This window comes from Hyperolius riggenbachi, chromosome 2 (genome assembly GCF_040937935.1).
Source record: "Hyperolius riggenbachi isolate aHypRig1 chromosome 2, aHypRig1.pri, whole genome shotgun sequence".
Classification (NCBI taxonomy): domain Eukaryota; kingdom Metazoa; phylum Chordata; class Amphibia; order Anura; family Hyperoliidae; genus Hyperolius; species Hyperolius riggenbachi.
Window position 1 is genome coordinate 130092744 of NC_090647.1, and position 21218 is coordinate 130113961.

The 21218-nt window shown below is 43.3% G+C and overlaps 1 protein-coding gene across 2 annotated transcripts in view; it reads left to right on the forward strand.

Annotated features, from left to right (window-relative positions):
* CDK4 (cyclin dependent kinase 4) overlaps nt 1–21218 on the forward strand; it is a 112453-nt gene that overhangs the window by 88525 nt on the left and 2710 nt on the right. For both annotated transcript variants that reach the window (XM_068267408.1, XM_068267407.1), the window contains 3 exons: nt 14672–14781; nt 16349–16399; nt 19686–19821. In XM_068267408.1, the coding sequence (XP_068123509.1) occupies nt 14672–14781; nt 16349–16399; nt 19686–19821 (297 nt within the window). The remainder of the gene's footprint in view (nt 1–14671; nt 14782–16348; nt 16400–19685; nt 19822–21218) is intronic.

Here is a 21218-nt window from a genome sequence, read left to right on the forward strand (position 1 = left end):
AGTGTGACGACTAATATAGACCATGCGTGACACCACATACAGCAATTACGGGAAGAGAACCATTCCCTTGAGAGTTTAGATACTGCAGATGTGATACTGCAGGTGTAGTTTCTCAGCGGTTTCAGAGACTGGAACTTCTGTGAAGGGAAGTGAGTTAAGAGCCTTTTCCACTGCATAAGTTTCAGCCGATTTTCAGCAGGGCGGTGGAGTCGGAGTCGAGAAGTCGGAGCAATTTGGGGTACCCGGAGTCGGTGATTTTATAAACTGAGTCGGGAGTCTGCTGATTTTTGTACAAAATCCACAGCCCTGGTAAGTACAGGATCTTCTCAAAAAATTAGCATATTGTGATAAAGTTCATTATTTTCTGTAATGTACTGATAAAAATTAGACTTTCACATATTTTAGATTCATTACACTACAACTGAAGTAGTTCAAGCCTTTTATTGTTTTAATATTGATGATTTTGGCATACAGCTCATGAAAACTCAAAATTCCTATCTCAAAAAATTAGCATATTTCATCCGACCAATAAAAGAAAAGTGTTTTTAAAACAAAAAAAGTTAACCTTCAAATAATTATGTTCAGTTATGCACTCAATACTTGGTCGGGAATCCTTTTGCAGAAATGACTTCTTCAGTGCGGCGTGGCATGGAGGCAATCAGCCTATGGCACTGCTCAGGTGTTATAGAGGCCCAGGACGCTTCGATAGCGGCCTTAAAGGCGAACTGAAGAGAGAGGTATATGGAGGCTGTCATGTTTATTTCCTTTTAGACAATACCAGTTGCCTGGCAGCCCTGCTGATCCTCTGCCTCTAATACTATTAGCCATAGCCCCTGAACAAGCATGCAGCAGATCAGGTGTTTCAGTGGTTCAGACTTATAAGTCTGATCTGACAAGACTAGCTGCATGCTTGTTTCTGGTTTTAATCAGATACTACTGCAGAGAAATAGACCAGCAGGGCTGCCAGGCAACTGGTGTTGATTAAAAGGAAATAAACATGACAGCCTCCATATACCTCTCTCTTCAGTTCCCCTTTAAGCTCATCCAGAGTGTTGGGTCTTATGTCTCTCAACTTTCTCTTCACACTATACCACAGATTCTCTATGGGGTTCAGGTCAGGAGAGTTGGCAGGCCAATTGAGCACAGTAATACCATGGTCAGTAAACCATTTACCAGTGGTTTTGGCACTGTGAGCAAGTGCCAGGTCGTGCTGAAAAATGAAATATTTATCTCCATAAAGCTTTTCAGCAGATGGAAGCATGAACCCACTTTTGAACCAGAAACAGTCGCAGAGGCGCCTGACCTGGGCTACAGAGAAGCAGCACTGGACTGTTGCTCAGTGGTCCAAAGTACTTTTTTCGGATGAAAGCAACTTTTGCATGTCATTCGGAAATCAAGGTGCCAGAGTCTGGAGGAAGACTGGGGAGAGGGAAATGCCAAAATGCCTGAAGTCCAGTGTCAAGTACCCACAGTCAGTCATGGTCTGGGGTGCCATGTCAGCTGCTGGTGTTGGTCCACTGTGTTTTATCAAGGGCAGGGTCAATGCAGCTAGCTATCAGGAGATTTTGGAGAACTTTATGCTTCCATCTGCTGAAAAGCTTCATGGAGATGAAGATTTCATTTTTCAGCACGATCTGGCACCTGCTCACAGTGCCAAAACCACTGGTAAATGGTTTACTAACCATGGTATTACTTTGCTTAATTGGCCTGCCAACTCTCCTGACCTGAACCCCATAGAGAATCTGTAGGATATTGTAAAGAGAAAGTTGAGAGATGCAAGACCCAACACTCTGGATGAGCTTAAGGCCGCTATCGAAGCATCCTGGGCCTCCATAACACCTGAGCAGTGCCACAGGCTGATTGCCCCCATGCCACGCCGCACTGAAGCAGTCATTTCTGCAAAAGGATTCCCGACCAAGTATTGAGTGTATAACTGAACATAATTATTTGAAGGTTGACTTTTTTTGTTTTAAAAACACTTTCTTTTATTGGTCGGATGAAATATGCTAATTTTTTGAGATAGTAATTTTGAGTTTCCATGAGCTGTATGCCAAAATCATCAATATTAACCACTTGACACCTGAGGCATTTTTCCTCTTGTGGACCAGAGCAATTTTCACCTGTCAGCGCTCCTCCCTTTCTTTTACCAATAACTTAATCACTACTAATCACAGCGTAATGATCTATATCTTGTTTTTCTTGCCACCAATTAGGCTTTCTTTGGGTGTACAGTATGCCAAGAATTATTTTATCCTAAATGCATTTTAACATGAATAATAAGAAAAAAAAATTATAAAATGCATTATTTTTCCGTTTTTGACCATTATAGTGTTAAAATAAAACATTCTACTGTGGATAAAAGCCACACATTTTATGTGCCCTTTTGTCCCGGTTATTGCAACGTTCAAAAAATTTCCCTAGTACAATGTATGGCGCCAATATTTCATTTGGAAATAAAGGTGCATTTTTTCAATTTTGCGTCCATCACTAATTACAAGCCCATAAATTAAAAATTAAAAGTAATATACTGCCTTGACATAAATTTTTAAAAAGTTCAGTCCCTAAGGTAACTACTTATATTTTTTTTTTTTTGATGAAATTTTTTTTCCCCCTTTTATAAATAAAAAAAAAAGTTTGGGTATTATGGGAGGGTGTGGGAGGGAAATAGTTAATTATATCAGTCAGTGTGGGGATTTTTATTAAATAAAATGCAATTTTGGTGCAATATACTATTTGGCCACAAGATGTCCTCAGTCGTCATTTCCGATTCACGTATGTAAGCACGTGAATCGGAAGTAATCCGTGGCTGTGTAACACAGGAAGATACAATGAATGCCGGCGTCTCGTAGACGCTGGTATTCATTGAATCGGGGACTTAGATTTATGAATGGGACCTGCGGTCCCATTCATTAACTTCCCCTCTAAGCGGCGGTAACGGCGGTGCGCGCGCACGCGCGAACGGGAGCGAGCGGCGGCTGCATGCCGCTGCAGACTTGTTTTCACGGCCCTGCTGCATCCTGTCTTTTTTAAAGGGCCGTGAATATACTGCACGGCATGCAGCAAGTAGTTAAAACAATAAAAGGCTTGAACTACTTCAGTTGTAGTGTAATGAATCTAAAATATATGAAAGTCTAATGTTTATCAGTACATTACAGAAAATAATGAACTTTATCACAATATGCTAATTTTTTGAGAAGATCCTGTATTAGACTAATAAGTCGGAGTCAAAGAGTCAGAGCCAAAGCCATTTTGGGTACCCGGAGTCGGAGTCTGAGTTAGTGGTTTCATAAACTGAGGAGTTGGAAGATTTTTGTACCGAATCCACCTTCCTGATTTTCGGATTGCACGTGGGCAATGCTTCAAAATGCAGAGCGAACCGGAAAAGCGCAAGCCTTTTCTTTCTGGGCACCTGCAAACACCCATTAAATTGTTCTAAATGAGACATTGCGCAGTCACACAAAAAGTGAATTGGATCTCGTGCCGCAAGAACTGCGCCACAGTAATCTAAGCTTCCTTGTTGGCCAATACAGCCTTCCATCACAATTAAGGCCCAGTAGAGAGGCTTCCTGCTGGCCTCAGTAGTACTTATCCTGGGTGCAGGAACGTGTATAATCATTTAGCCATGTAGCTGATACTGAAGGTAACCCCATGTATTTATCCTGATATGCTCCGCTCATATTTACTACACAGTAACTGTAAGGCAATGTACATTATGTTCCTAGCAAGTGAGTGCCAATCTTGACTTGTTCTCTCATTTGCTGAAAAGTGAGATATGATTGGTTGCCAGGCAGTGTTGCTCTGGGCGTTGTATTTGCATTCCTTATATTGGGGACACAATCACTCTTTGTGTTACATTACCTTTAGCTGTGTTTTAATAGCTAACCTCTGCATGCAAATGTCTTGCAAGTCATTCTAGAATATACTCAGTGCAGTCCAGTTACTAGAGATTTTCAAGTGCAGTGTTCTCCCCAGAATTTTTTTTCCAGCCAGGTGGCATGAAAAAGGTGGGGCGAGATGAGAGAATGCAGGGCTGGTGCCTCTGTGAGCAACTCTGCTTACAGAATAGGTGGTAAGCCGACGACAGCCGGGTGTTCACCAAAACTAGCAGGGTGCAGCAACCGGCTAAAAAAGCCTGGGGAGAACACCTGAGTGGCCAGTTCAGACTAGGGGCGTTTCCTCCTTTTTACAAGCGCAGGCGATTTAAACGCTTGTGCAATGATTCCCTATGAGAGAGTTCACAGCTGAGCGGTTCATTTCCGATCTGCTCAGCAAAACGGTGCCTGTACCATTTTTGAGGCGTTTTTGCTATAATGGAAGGTATAGGAAAAATGGAAAACGCTCACAAAATCTCTTTGTGCAGTGATTGCGTGAGCGTTTTTAAGAGTAAATACGTTGTATTTATTCTTTTCCGTGTCAGAGTTCACTTCCTGACTTGCGTCAGGGAGTGAATTACAAAACCGCTTAGAAAAGAGCTTTTTACAAACACACAGCGCGCAGTGGAGCACCACGAGGGAAAAAAACAGCGCACAAAAACGCAAAACGCCTGCATTTGCGTTTTCTGGTGTAAATGGGGCCGAAGAGTGATTTTATCTGGTTCTCACTCTATTTTGTTCCCAAACAACTGTTTGTTTTTTTTACGATGCAGATTTCAAGTGATTATTATATGGTGGCAAACGCTGAATCAGTTTATTTTCAGTGCAGCACTGAGAAATTCCTGATCTGCTGCATGCTTGTTCAGTGGCTATGGCTAAGGCCCTGTTTCCACTGCACGCAGATTGGATGCAGAATGGATGCAGAAAAACTGACTCCAATGAAAGCCTATGGGCCTGTTTCCACTAAACGCAGTTTTTCTGCTGCAGATTTTCCCATAGGCATTCATTGGAGTCAGTTTTTCTGCAGCCATTCTGCATCCAATCGGCGTGTAGTGGAAACAGGCCCTAAAAGTATTAGAGGCAGAGGATCAGCAGGGAAGCCAGGCAACTGGTATTGTTTAAAAGGAAATAAGTATGGAAACCTCCATAGCCATTTTGCTTCAGTTGTCCTTTAAGCTTATTCCACCCCTCTTCAAAGATGTCACTACTGCTGAATTAAAGATATGGGCCTCGATTCATCATTCTCTTTGAGATAACTTTTTCCAGTTTGTTAAATTACCGAATTCGAAGTTTAGCGATTTCTAGTTGTATTCATCAAGGTTTTTCCTCATTCGGTGTGAATTCGATAACAATTCGGTAACCATTCGGTAACGTGTCGATATTTCCATTTTACAGTGGTACTTTAACACAAGGCCATAAGATTCCCATGGAATTGTGGGTAAAAGGCAGTCCTTTGAGCACTACGTAGCAACATTCTGAATAGGGCTTAACACCTGGACCAGGATTCTGAAAGTGGTTGGGACAATCCCACAATTTGATAGGAGCCTTTTCTAAAAATTTATAGTGCAGCTAGCAAATTAGTTAACCCTGACACTGCCTGTGTTCTCTTACAAGATGATTCAAGAGAAATGCAGATGTCGTGTTATAGCAAATAAATCTATTCTCTTACAAATTTATATGTTTGCAGACCTTATTCTTGCCCTTCTGCGCCTTTGAATCACTCTCAGTTGATACATAACCACTTCAAATGGCTCCATCTTCTCTGTCAGCAATGATCTGACAGGAATAACGACAGAGCAGTGAAGGAGATAACTAATCCTAAATGTAACGCTAAACCACGCCCACTTTCATTTTCATGAATTGCACTTTATTCCGTTTTAGCGAATCGTTACCGAATCGTTACCGAATGTTCGCTAACAGCTGTAGATAACTTTGATGAATCCTGAAATGAAGTTAACAAATTCGGTATTTTACCAAACTGTTGTTAACAAATTTGCTAAGTGTTGATGAATCGAGGCCATGCTCTCTTCCAAGCTATTTCATCTTTGTTTTGTCCTAGAAGAACCCTTAGGGCTTGTTTCCACTCGAGCGAATCTGCATGCGTTTCCTGCATGCAGATTCGCTCAACCAATACAAGTGGATGGCGCCGTTTCCACTTGTCAGGAATTCTGTGCGGCTCGCTCTGCAGAAAAAATCTGCACAGCAGAGCCGTCAGAATTCGCACGCCGCACACCCGCACGCGAATCGTCGGTAATGTAACTAAATAGGAAAACCGCAAGCTCTTTAATCTTGCGGTTTTCCCGGCGTTTCCGCGTGCGATTTCGTCTAAGAACCCATGTCAATGCTTGCCGGCATTGTCATGGTTAAAATCGCGTCGTTAAAACCGCGGGCGATTCCGCGTGAAAATCCGCATGGAAACGTCAACGAATCCGCAACCGCATGCGGATTCGTTGACCCGGTTTCCGCGAGCAAATCGCGCCGCTCAAGTGGAAACGTACCCTCAATGCTAGGTAGACATGATACAATTTTCTGGCAAATATACCTGACAGATTGATGTTTTTTTTTTCCAACATGTCCCATCTGAATTTCGATCAATTTTCCGATCGATTTCCGTTCACCCTTATGGAAATCGATCGGAAAATTGATCGAAAACAGGACCTGTTGGAAAAAAATCGATCTGGCAGGTAAATCTGCCAGAAAATTGTACCGTGTGTACCTACCCTTAATTTTCATGTTAAGGGTATTTACTTTTCTAGCAAAGATTCCAACAAACATTTCATAGCTGCAGTAAAAACAAATGACAAGTGGAGTGTTTGATAAGCAGAAGTAATATCATATAATAGCAGCTGTAGCTATGCATTGGCAGAGTAATTGGCAGCATTCTCGCTTACTAATGTTGTAATGTTATACCTACCATACCATGCACATTCAAATGTATTCAAACCAAGGCAGTAGAAGACATTATATTAATTATGCATTTATTTTTAATTTGCAAAAATAAGCACACAATGTAAGACAAATTGCAGTGAAGTTTCCATTGTATACAGCACCTGAGATCCTACAAATCTGAGGTAAATAGGTCTCTGTCATTACCCATGACATGTGGTGTGTGGATTTCAATCCTAGTATCCCAAAGCTTGTGGAATTTTGGGGGGCAGTTCCCATTGTGGTAGTGAGAGGTTTAACTTTGTTTCACCAAACAGTAATTCCTACCTGGCATAATGACACAACAGGTGAGTGAGTATTTTCTGGTGTCAATTAATATGGTCTAGCTCAGTAATACCGAGGAAGATTACCTTGGGGGTTAATAGCCCAGGTAGTAAATATGGGGGCTGGTGTAGTTTTGAGGAGACCCTGTCCCACTTTAAAATTAGGTTTTGAGAGGTTTTTTTGCAATGGATTTCCATGCTCCCTGGGTTTCCTCATAAAATATATTTAAAGGATACCCGAAGTGACATGAGGAGATAGACATGGGTATGTTTAGTGCCTAGCACACAAATAACTATGCTGTGTTCCTTTTTTTCTTTCTCTGCCTGAAAGTGTTAAATATCAGGTATGTAAGTGGCTGACTCAGTCCTGACTTAGACAGGAAGTGACTACAGTGTGACCCTCCAATGATAAGAAATTCCAACTATAAAACACTTTCCTAGCAGAAAATGGCTTCTGAGAGCAAGAAAGAGGTAAAAGGGGAATTTCATATCAGTGAGGGTCACACTGTAGTCACTTCCTGTCAGGACTGAGTCAGCCACTTACATGTCTGATATTTAACTCTTTCAGGCAGAGAAAGGAAAAAAAAGGAACACAGCCTAGTTATTTGTGTGCTAGGCACTGTACATACACATGTCTCTCATCATGTCACATGTCACTTTCGGGTATCCTTTAAACTGAAAAGTGGTCCTCAGGACAAAAAAAGTTTTGGGACCCCCTGTGTTACATGAAGACTTGTAACTGGTCAGTACCCTTCAGGTGGGACATATTCATCCAGGTCCACTAGCCAGCTGCACCACAAAATGTGATCCTAACAGCCTTTGTGACCATCGTCCTCAGAGGATCAAAGAACAAATAGGGCATTTCCATTAAAAACATTTAATCCAGTTGGCCCCCTCATCTTTATGAATTGGCCACGGTGCATTATGGGCCTTCAAATAACAGATCTAGCAGTGCATTTTCCACTCCAGCTGTACTCTGTATTCCTGACCCACAATTAGAGCTTTAGGATGTGGCAACAAGCATTACATCTGGTTTCTCTGTATTGCTAAATTCACACCTCTTGTGGCTGCTGTTTTAAAATATTCAGTACATTTTTTTAATGCTTTTATTGTATTTCCTGTTGTGTGGTGAATGTGCCTGTGACCGTGCATTGCTATGGCAGTTACTATGTGATATCACATTTGGTTATCAAACACAACACTCGTTATGTGGTTTTCCATAATCTATTCAGTAAGCATTACACTCTGCATTTTTATTTAAAAAATATTTAAATTTATTTCTTAGCTGCTCATCCAGTTTCTGGGTTTTATGTACCTCAGCTGGTGCCGTTGTGTGCTGGCACGGAACTGAACTGGCGGGAAAATGCTAGTAGCACTGGCTTATAGCGGCCCTGAACTCAGAACTTCCTCTCTGCTCTAAAAGATAAAGACTTCGCACGCGCTTCACCCCTCCTCTGGAATGCCCTCCCACAAAACATCTGTCACTCGCCAACCTTTGTTACCTTTAAACGCTCTCTAAAAACACACTTGTTCCGACAAGCATATGCGCTACCTTAGGCCACTTCCCTTTGTACTAAGACCAAATTGCACTCCTACTAGGTGTCCTAAAACAAAGCCTCTATATATTTGCTGCATACTACCCCTTCTCCTGTCCCCGACCCCGCCCCCCCCCCCCCCCATTCCCTTTAGATTGTAAGCTCGCAAGGGCAGGGCTCTCTCCCCTTTTGTGTCTTGGTAACCATTATACATTTTATTCATCATTTTAATTTTATCACTGTCATTACCAATTCTATAATTTGTATTTTGTATCATTCTTTGTATTTTGTCACTAATTACCGTATGTATCTTGTATATTGGTGTATAGCATTGTCTGTATTATTATGTACCCCATGTTTGTTTCTTACTTTGTACAGTGCCACGGAATATGTTGGCGCTTTATAAATCAATAATAATAAGCAATAGCATAATAACACGAAAAGAAAAAAAAATTCTCTTACACCTGCATTGTCTTCTTCCTGCTTTCATAGAAGCAGACATAGGGTTAACATCCTGTGTTTAAAAATTAGCCACTCTGCCAAAGAAGCCAGCTGTCACATCTGAGAGATCAAATTAGGCTTGTGTTAGTCACAGAGGAGGGTGAATTAAACAGGCTAAACTCTTTAAATACAAACAGGGTGCATTTCTCCCTGTTTTCCTTCGATCCTGTGCAATAGTTCAGGTGTCCTGAGGAAGCGCTCGTTTGAGGAGTGCGAAACAGCTGTCGACATCTTGTACATGCTTGTCCCCCTCTTGCTCTCCCAGCAACTGTAGCTGTTGTATTTTTTGCATACAATTTTTTAACTATTTTTCCAATAAAGGCTTTTTTATACTGGATGTGCCCATCGCTTTCAACTTTGAGTATCTGGCAATAGTTCAGGTCCACTTTAATATTGGACTAAGCAAGATCTCTAGATTTGCATTCGTATTTCTGTTATTGCCATTCACTCTTTACAGGGTACTCATTGCATGATGATGGCTTGCAAACAAGTTAGCAGTGTCTGCTGGGATTTGAATCTGAAGGAGCAACAGTCATAGATGAGGGTTCTGTAACTGAGTGCAATGTAGAGGAACCACTCTGCAAATGGGCATTCATCATGAAGAGTCACTCAAACTTTGGACTGCTCTTGGATGGTTGTATACTTTTATTTGTTTAGTTACTACAATACTACAATAGCGGTTACCCAGCTATCTCCACGGTCTGAGGGAGCTCATGGTGACACAGAACCACTAGGAAGGCATTGGGGGCCAAAAGAGACCAAAAAGCCCTCATACTAAAAAGACTACGCTAAATACAATTTTGCCTTTTTAAAACCTGCCCCCCCCTCCATACAGCTTTGCCTCTTCCATAGAGTGGTCTAGTGGCCACTCTCTCTCCCCTAAGTCCGGTGAGCAGCGTACTGGCAGCTGAGGTAGTGGAAGTGCATCTCAGTCGATCTTGTGCCGGACACACTGCACCACAGTTTTCCATGTCTTCAGGCACATTCTGAATGACCTCTCTCTGCTTCCTGGTTCAGCGATTAAATATGTAGCGCTGACATCTTCCACAGCGATTTACAAAGTATATTGTCTTGTCACTAACTGTCTCTCGGAGGAGCTCTCAAACTAATGCCTTCCATAGTCAGTCATACTGTATGTCCATTGTAGTCTAGGGCCAATTTAGGGGGAAGCCAAGTAACTTATCTGTATGTTTTGGGGAAAGAGTGCCCAGAGGAAACCCATATACCGTACATATTTGGGGAGCACATACAAACTCTGTGCAGATAGTGCAATCCAATAGTGAGTGATAGAACTTGACTCTGGAAGCTCAATCCTCTACGGGAGAGCCAGTGCCGGTGCAACTCCTCCAAGCAGGCACACCACCCCTGCTCCACACAGTGATACAGAGTATAGTATAGTAGAAGGAGGCACTCCACAGGCAAGAACTTGTGTTCAGTTTTATTGCATGTCGATACACACTACATGTTTCGGGCTCCGCCCTTCATCAGGTGATGAAGGGCGGAGCCCGAAACATGTAGTGTGTATCGACATGCAATAAAACTGAACGCAAGTTCTTGCCTGTGGAGTGCCTCCTTCTACTATTCTATACTATGTGCAGATAGTGCCCTAGCTGGGATACCAACCAGGGACCCAGCACTGCAAGGCAAGAGTGCAACCACTGCCCCACCGTGCTGCCCTTTATATTTATAAATACTTTTAGGCTGGATTTGCACTGCGTGTTATGTAATTTGTGAACTGCAGTGGACACTGTGCACATTATAACATACACGTTAATGCAAAGCCTGCATGCAGCGAGCTAGAATAACGTGATCCATTACAATGCAGAGATGTGAACAGGCTACAGATTTTTTGTTTTTGTTTTTTTTTACAAATTTTTATTTTGTTTTTTCATGTAATGCAAACATACATGTGTAGGGTCTTTTTTTCATATAAACAAGATGCCCACAAGCATACCGGGCCTCTTCACAGAAAGCAGGATACAGCTGGAAGTACCTTAAATAACCCAGGAACAGGCCATAGAGCTTTATGGACAGGGAGTTCACATGCAATTCAGTGGATATACAGTAATGTGAACGCACCCTTACTGGCAGCAGACCTTTACAGCCGTGTACCAAACAGATGCTCTTATATGTGCTTATTGCAGCCAGTTCATACATAGCTTGCCTGTGAATCCTGTATGTGTTTCTGTGGCTGTGATGTGTCAGTGCTGCTCTCCCTGCTAGCGCCTCTCTGCTCTGTCCCCTCTCCCAGTGTGTGCCTCTGTACACAAATACCAGCCGAATGCTTCTTTCCTATTTAAAGGTGCCCACGCTGCTGAACTGACCGCTAGTGAGGGAGTGAGGGCTTGTATTCATGTTTGTTATGGGTGAACATGAAACTGGACATACATTATACAATCCAGTCATTTTGATTTCTGCATTCACTCAATGTAACGTCCAGTTGTATGGAAAGTTTTTGATAAATGCCAAATCAGGAATGGTGAGAAATCTTATTTAATTGAATGAAAAAATAGTTTAAAAGAAAGCAAAGGTAAACAGAATAGTGTGTGGCCATCTTAATTGGGAATAGCGGATTATTATTTAGTATTTTTATATAGCCCTGACATCTTCTGCAGGGATTTTGCAGAGAGTATACAGTATATTCCTGTGTCCCTCATGGGGACACTAATCCCCATAATTGGATCTGCTGGGCTTCTTTCCAGATCGGCAGACTGAGATCGTGATGTGATAATGTAGGCCAGGAATACACTAGTCAAAATTGTATGCGTCTTCCCGCATGCTAAATCACATTACAACTGCAAACCAATGTTTGCTTTGTACACACGCTACAGTGGTTTGCAAAAGTATTCGGCCCCCTTGAAGTTTTCCACATTTTGCCATATTACTGCCACAAACATGAATCAGTTTTATTGGCATTCCACGTGAAAGACCAATACAGAGTACTGTACACGTGAGAAGTGGAACGAATATCATACGATTCCAAACATTTAAAAAAAAAAAAAAAACTGCAAGGTGGGGTGTGCGTAATAATTCAGCCCCCTTTGGTCTGAGTGTAGTCAGTTGCCCATAGACATTGCCTAATAAGTGCTAGTGACTAAATAGAGTGCACCTGTGTGTAATCTAATGTCAGTACAAATACAGCTGCTCTGTGATGACCTCAGAGGTTGTCTAAGAGAATATTGGGAACAACAACACCATGAAGTCCAAAGAACACACCAGACAGGTCAGGGATAAAGTTATTGAGAAATTTAAAGCAGGCTTAGGCTACAAAAAAAGATTTCCAAAGCCTTGAACATCCCACGGAGCACTGTTCAAGCGATCATTCAGAAATGGAAGGAGTATGGAACAACTGTAAACCTACCAAAACAAAGCCATCCACCTAAACTGACAAGCCGAACAAGAAGAGCACTGATCAGAAATGCAGTCAAGAGGCCCATGATGACTCTGGATGAGCTGCAGAGATCTACAGCTCAGGTGGGGGAATCTGTCCATAGCACAACTATTAGTCGTGCACTGTACAAAGTTGGCCTTTATGGAAGAGTGGCAAGAAGAAAGCCATTGTTAACAGAAAGCATAAGAAGTCCCGTTTGCAGTTTGCCACAAGCCATGTGGAGGACACAGCAAACATGTGGAAGAAGGTGTTCTGGTTAGATGAGACCAAAATGGAACTTTTTGGCCAAATTGTAAAACGTTATGTGTGGCGGAAAACTAACACTGCACATCACTCTGCACACCATCCCCACTGTCAAATATGGTGGTGGGCAGCATCATGCTCTGGGGGTGCTTCTCTTCAGCAGGGACAGGGAAGATGGATGGAGCCAAATACAGGGCAATCTTGGAGGAAAACCTCTTGGAGTCTGCAAAAGACTTGAAACTGGGGCGGAGGTTCACCTTCCAGCAGGACAATGACCCTAAACATAAAGCCAGGGCAACAATGGAATGGGTTAAAACAAAACCTATCCATGTGTTAGAATGGCCCAGTCAAAGTCCAGATCGAAATCCAATCGAGAATCTGTGGCAAGATCTGAAAACTGCTGTTTACAAATGCTGGCCATCTAATCTGACTGAGCTGGAGCTGTTTCACAAACAAGAATGGGCAAGGATTTCAGTCTCTAGAGGTGCAAAGCTGGTAGAGACATACCCTAAAAGACTGGCAGCTGTAATTGCGGCAAAAGGTGGCTCTACAAAGTATTGACTCAGGGGGCCGAATAATTACGCACATCCCACTTTGCAGTCTTTTTTTTTTTTTTTAATGTTTGGAATTATGTATGATTTTTGTTCTACTTCTCACGTGTACACCACTTTGTATTGGTCTTTCACGTGGAATTCCAATAAAATTGACTCATGTTTGTGGCAGTAATGTGATAAAATGTGGAAAACTTCAAGGGGGCTGAATACTTTTGCAAACCACTGTATGTAAAAGCCGGTGGGAAATTCCAACAAGTGACACTCACAAAAAATGTAACTGAACCACAACGAACTACCAATATTGGGCATTTTGCGGATCAACTCGGCTACTGTTGGGCAGATATTGTGCAGTCGCTATGTGTGTACAATGTTGTTTGAATTAAATTTGAAGCAACATTGGCTATCATTCATAAAGCATTCCCGCATGCGGAAATGCTGAAAACAGACGACTTTACCAACCACTTAGCAAAATGTGTATTCATAAAGGTTGTTTCCGCATGAAAAGCTGACATTCCCGAGCAGAGCGATAAATTACCGCCTTGTGCGGTGAGTATCTTTAAAAAAATGTAACAAAGTCAATTCATAAAGATTAACGCAAGCGGTATGTGGACGGGGAATACCGGTCCCTTGGAAGTAGCGATAAGCATGCGGAATACATTTAAGTGAATGGAGACAGACCTCCCAAGCAGCAGCAGAGAGCAGCGCATGGAGGGACTGAGGCAGCTTCTCTGTTTCCGACAGCCTTTTTCGGGAAATCATCGCACTTGTATCGCAACTGGCAACATTTTTATGAATGACCACACAGAAGTGTAAAATACCGAAAGCTGTATTTTCCCGCACAGATTTTTGTTACCGACCACACTTTTATGAATGATAGCCATTGTGTACGGTTTCACATTGACAGTCATTCGCTACAGTGAAATAAGACGCACATTTAAAAGCAGACAGATGCGTATAGTGTGCAAAAAAACTAATTTGATTTTTTTGCACTGACAAGTGTGATCCCAGCCTCACAATATTCAAGCTGAATCAAGACAAGATGCACAACTTTTATATTGCACTTTTCTCCAGGCGGACTCAGAGCCAGAGTTGCAGCCACTACCGTAAGACGTGCTCTATAGGTATTAGCGGTGTTAGGGAGTCTTGGCCAAGGTCTCCTCACTGAATAGGTGCTGGCTTACTGAACAGGAAGAGCTGAAATTCAAACCCAGGTCTCCTGTGTCCTGCAAAAGGTGGCTCAGGCCAACAAACTTGTCAGAGTATAATCCTTCAAGGCAAAACGTGATGTGGAACACAGATTCAATTTAAGAACAGTCTTGTATTTTGTGGAAATCAGATTAATCTAATTGGCCACTTTCTTCTGCAGGTGGTGACTTTGTGGTATCGTGCTCCAGAAGTGTTACTTCAGTCTACGTACGCCACTCCGGTAGACATTTGGAGTGTAGGGTGTATATTTGCAGAGATGTTCAGGCGGAAGTGAGTATATGTTGCCATTACTTTGTTTTTCTGTTTATTTTTTTTTTTATTTCAATTTTTTTTCATAAAAACTATATAAAAAATGTCAGTGTAATAATTGTAGTCTGAGAGTGCTTGTACTATTGTTTTTAGCATATGTGAGCAGAGGCAGTCTGTGTTGTTAGTTACTCGTTTTGTAGAATTATTTTTGTCAGCTGAAACCTGGTGGAGGGCAGAGGTTAAACTTTACTATAGCAAGCCAAAGGTGTACATTTGTAGATCAGTCAGTACGAGCAGGACTATAATATCAATGCAGTTATTAGACAAGCTCCTAGCTCCCCAGCAAGATTGCAGGGGAAAGGGACAGTCTGCACACCACTGCACTAGGGTAAAGCGATGTTCTAACAAATAAGACCGGCAGGGCAGTGAAGTACACGCAGCACTAGCCCTGCTGTCTTTCAATTTTTTTCCTTTGTATTGGCTTTAATGGAAACTCTAGGTTGCACTCTTACTTAGTTTTTCAAATATTGGCCTTATAATACTGGTTTTAATTGAAGGCACCATCATAAGTTGCACATACTGCACTCTATAGGTGTATAGAAAAAATGTCTAATCTAAAGGGGGCTTTGAAAATGGGCACTTCGGTCAAGTGACCAGTATATTTTGTTCAGTATCTCATTAGCTAGAAATCCTCTTACATCCAGTTGTCAGTGACCCTATTTCATGGGAAGATGCAAATAACAATAGAACCCGTAAGGTTTGTATACACTGTTTTATGATTTTTCTTGGTCAAAAGGATCATTCATGATCATCTCAGGTGAAATATAGAATGTGCACAGGAGTCCTATTGCTGTGGCAGCCGTTAATGATCCTTTGTACTGGATCACAAACTACCAACCTTTATTGTACTTTTATAGAACCTCACACATTTTGACATCTCATGGTTGTCCTTCCCCATTCTCTCGCCATAAAACAGAACAGGCTGTTCTGCAGATACACAAATATCATGTCTGCTCAGTGATTGTTCCTAAATCCTCTCCCAAAACATGAACAGTTAAACACGAAACAAAACAATGTTTAAAGTAACAGTAATTTAAAGTAGCTTTATCCTTCCCCATACTGCATTCTCGGTTCCCCGCCGAAGTGATGTCTCCTGACTTCCTTTTCTTGGTGACCTCATAGGAAATGGGAGGAGTCTCCTTGAATAGAAAAAAACTGCGGACAGTTCCAACCCCTTCCTGCCCTATCCAAACCTGAGATCGCTTTTATCTGCTATACCATATACAGTACTTACAGAAATTTGAATGCAACAAATAGCTAGGAGCATTGCATGATGGGCACATGCTCTGCATCAAGCCAAACTTGCAGTGGCAACAGTGTGATCCGTGTTCAATGACATTTCTACTACAAACTGATCTAAGTTAGATCGCAACAAGGTGGTAGACTAGGGAAATGATCGATTTTATCAGAGAGATATTGCTCATGTCTTTGATTTTACTAATGAATATCACAGCAATAATGCACTCTACCGGTCACTGTTGCCTTGTTCAGCTGCTAAGGATGAAATGTTCTCTGCTTTCTTTTCTAGACCTCTGTTTTGTGGAAATTCAGAAGCTGACCAGCTTTGCAAGATTTTTGAGTAAGTTTTATTTTGTAACTTCTGGTGAACAGGAAGAAGAATTTGCATGCCAGTCTGTGACAAGCAAAACTCAAGCCACCCATTCTTTACTTTATTACAAGCTTGATCAATATTATGGGGGTGACTTCCTCTTTGCCTGCTGAATTGCACAACACTCATCAGACACTGCTGGCCTTCACATCCCCACAAGCGCGTAGCCACAAAAGCTGCCCCCTCCCTCAGTATTCTGTTGATGGGATCATTACTTCTTTTAATCCATTAGGTGACTTTATACTGTACTTTGTTTCCTATGAGAAAGCAAGTGGTGACTTGCGAAACGTGCATCAGGATTGTTGGCACCACATTCTACATATGCAGGCCCTGAGAGTGTTGGATTGACAGCTGCCCATTGAAGGCGATGGAAGCAAATTTATGCCCATTGGGCGTTGTACAGATTGTAGGATAGGTGTGAGATTGAGTAGCATGTTCAGGTGTCTCTGTGTGTTGGCATCTGTTGTAAATAAAGTTGGTTTTAAGTGTTAACATTAACACACTTGTACAGTCAATGTGACTCAAAGCACTTGAGTGCCTCAGACACCAAGAGCATGCTCAGTAGGCCATCCTGGAGCAATATGGGCTATCTTGCGTCAAAAGTCATGTTTTAAACCAACTCTTTCGGAATTAGAATACGCTTTATTCGCCAAGTGAGACGGGAGTCGTACTCCCAAATTTTTTGTGGTTCACATGGCATAAGCAATTACATAGACAGGCAAACAGATGCGCAGGCAGACAAAACAGACATTTACAAGTGTTCAAAGGTACAAAGACATTTACCCAGAGGTCAACAGTTAGAGCAAGCCTGTGGAGCCTACGTAAAGTAATTTAGTTCAAAAAGTCTCAAACCGGCTGCGTGGCCGTACTGACCCATGTGGTGTGAGGATCAATGAGCGTCTGAGAGGTTTCCTGCCCTAAGAAAGTACTGCTCCACTAGTTTAGTAGCAGAACTACTTGGGGGAAGGAGTTCCTGCACCTGGCGGTTTTGGATGGGATAGTTCTATAGCAGAGAGCCAACGAGATCAAAGTAGCGACTGCCAGGGTGGGAGGGGTCGTGAGAGATTTTTGGGCTAGGGAAAAGTGTGAGCCATATAAGCAGTTGTCCTCTAAGTCTACAGCCTTGGAATGAGATTTAAAAAGGTATTCTAGATAGATGTGTGTGAAATTGAGCAGCATGTTCAGATGTCACTATAGGTGCCAATACACTCATCGATTTTCTCATTTCATTCCTTGCAGAAGGATCTGCTGGGAATGGTTTCCCCAAAATGTCAGATCGATTTTTTTGACTAAAAATCTATCTAAAGTATCGATCGGATAGGATAGAAAATGTAAAACAATGGGGGGCAGGGAAAGAGCATTGGCAGGTCCATGGCCTAGAGCTTTGTACTGTATCTATAAGGCTGGCCATACACAAATAGATTGACTTAACCTCCTTAGCGGTAACCCCGTGTGTGACACGGGGTAAGCCGCCGGAGGGTGCCGCTCAGGCCCTGCTGGGCCGATTTGCTTAATTTTTTTTTTGCTGGACGCAGCTAGCACTTTGCTAGCTGCGCCAGCACCCCGATCGCCGCCGCCGCGCGCCCGATCGCCGCTATCCGGTGCGGCGCGCGCCCCCCCCCCCAGACCCCGAGCGCTGCCTGGCCAATCAGTGCCAGGCAGCGCCGAGGGGTGGATCGGGTCTCCCAATGACGTCCCGACGTCGCTGACGTCGGTGACGTCATCCCGCCCCGTCGCCATGGCGACGGGGGAAGCCCTCCAGGAAATCCCGTTCTTTGAACGGGATTTCCTGATCGCCTATCGCCGGAGGCGATCGGCGGGGCTGGGGGGATGCCGCTGAGCAGCGGCTATCATGTAGCGAGCCCTCGGCTCGCTACATGATAAAAAAAAAAAAAAAAAAATTAAAAAAAACTGTTGCGCTTCCCCCTGGCGGTATTTTTCATACCGCCAAGGGGGTTAAAGAGAACCCGAGGTGGGCTTGAAGAATATTATCTGCATACAGAGGCTGGATCTGCCTATACAGCCCAGCCTCTGTTGCTATCCCAAACCCCCCTAAGGTCCCCCTGCACTCTGCAATCCCTCATAAATCACAGCCACGCTGCTGACAAACAGCTTGTCAGAGCTGGCTGTGTTTATCTCTATAGTGTCAGTCTGCTGCTCTCCCCGCCTCCTGCAGAACTCCAGTCCCCGCCTGCATCCCTTCCCTCCCTGCTGATTGGAGGGAAGGGACGGGGGCAGGGACTGGAGCTATGCAGGAGGCGGGAGAGCAGCTGAGACTGACACTACAGATGTAAACACAGCCTCACAGCGCGGCTGTGATTTATGAGGGATTGCAGAGTGCAGGGGGACCTTAGTGGGGTTTGGGATAGCAACAGAGACTGGGCTGTATAGGCAGATCCAGCCTCTGTATGTGTTTAAAGATAACATTCTTTAAACACACCTCGGGTTCTCTTTAACGGTCCAAAACCATCGATTCTGTTCTGAAAAAAATTGATACAGAGATTCCTACCATGCACTGCACATTAATTTCCAATAGATTTCAGCAGGGAATCTATTGAAAATCGATGGAACTGCAGAGTTGCACTGTTGGATGCAGTGCAAAGCTATAGGTCATCGATCTGCCAATGCTCTTGCCCACCCCTGGGTGTTTCAAAATTTTTATCCTGTCTAATCGATACTTTAGATCAATTTTTAGTTAACATTGATCAATCTGACATTTTGGGGAGTTGATTCACAGCTGATGAATCGAATGAGAAAATCTGTGTATGCCCAGCTTTAGAGTGTTTTAGTGTCTATACTTAAAAACAACTTTATTTATAGATAAACAAACACTTGTATAGCATTTTTCACTCCTACATGGTCAGTATGCCACTCTGGAGCATTAGGGAGAGCAAGAGCTCAGAATTCCTTAGTGGCTCTAGCCGAGACTCACTCTGATCTCCTATGTCAAAGATGGTGTCTTCCCAGCCACTGCTCCTTTGCAGCACTGACAGGTTTTTGTCTGTGGATGGATGAACAGTGGGGGTGATCTATCTTTCTAGGGCTGAGGACTGTGGGGGAAGGAGTGCGTGACATCATAAGCTGTAGTCCTCCAGGTTAGTGTGGAATTAGTTTCTGTCTAGGATGTGAGGTTACACTAACACTTTAACGTGATATACTAAAAGACTTCTACTAATTAGTTGTTACTGGTTATTGGCATGCATTTATCCTTTCTCTTAAAGAAATAAAGCAGTATATAATTGTTGTTTTTCTGTAGTATGATTGGTCTACCTTCTGAGGAGGAGTGGCCAGAAGATGTCACATTGCCACGTTCAGCCTTTTCTCCAAGAAGTCAACAACCTGTGGAGAAGTTTGTTCCTGAAATTGATGTAACCGGTGCTCAGCTTTTGCTGGTAAGTATTCGTCTCCCAGTGGCACGGTAGGATATTCTCTATAATAAAACCCGTGTCCCTGCGTGTGCCTTCTGTCTCTGTGTAGCGTTGTCCGTGCGTTTTGCTACTGCGCATATGCGCAGCACGGACCCAGAGACGGGGATGGGGCCAGGGAGCCAAGCGGGCGGCAGCTGAGTGGGCGTGCGTGTAGGCGCGCGCTCCCAGAGACACAGACCTAGAGCCTGTTTTTAAACAGGCTTAGGTCTACTAGTCCTATACAATAAAATGCAAGTGTCCCTGCGTTATCAACTGAATGATTGTGTCCCTGGCGTTTTTGTACTGAGCATGTGCGCAGCCAGGGCAGTTAGGACACAGGGCCGGATCTGACAGTTTGCTGTGTGTGGTTCACAGAGGTTCTCATTGCATTGTGGGAAATAACAGCTTTTTACAGCTGCCAAGCAAGCAGCTCCCTGTGTGCATATACTTCACACAGTGGTGAGGAATGAGCAAGCGGGACGCGCATGTGCGCACATTGCGGGGGGTAGCGGCTGTGACCTAGCGCCTGTTTAACGGGCGGGCCTTTTTACTAGTATAAAATAAATGGCACAGTGGATAGTAACACTGCTGTTCAGAGCAGAATAGGCACATTTATATTAGTGATGCCTCTTCCCTGAAGACATCTGTTCATAAGTTCACTCTGAAGTACAGTTCATCAAAGGCACAAAGACCAGGTTAAAAAAAATAAAATTAAGGGACGTACAGGGACCTATTTTAGAAAAAGGGAGTTTACGTACTGTTTCCCCAAAAATAAGGCCGTGTCTTATAAAATGTTTTGCTCCAAAAGATGAGGGCTTATTTTTAGGGGATGTTTTATATTTCTATGAACACAAGTTCCTATACTGTATGTCCTCCTGGCTTCCCCACTGTGCTGCCTCTTCCTCTACTAAATCAGTGTGTCAGTGTCCTGCTTGTACCTTTTTAGCATCCGCCTCTGTCCCCATGTCCTCTGGGTGTCCGCCGATGTCCTCCTGCATCCTCCTCTTACACTCAGCTCCATGCCGCTGTCCCCTGCATCTTCTGATATCCTCCTACATCCTCCTCTTACACCCACCTCCATGACATGCTATCCCCTGCATCTTCCTATGTCCTCCTGCATCCTCCTCTTACACCCACCTCCATGACGCGCTATCCTCTGCATCTTCCGATGTCCTCCTGCATCCTCCTTACACCCAGCTCCATGACGCGCTGTCCCCTGCATCTTCCGATGTCCTCCTGCATCCTCCTCTTACACCCAGCTCCATGACGCGCTGTCCCCTGCACCTTCCGATGTCCTCCTGCATCCTCCTCTCATACACAGCTCCATGTAGCGCTGTCCTCTGCATCTTCTGATGTCCTCCTGCATCCTCCTCTCATACACA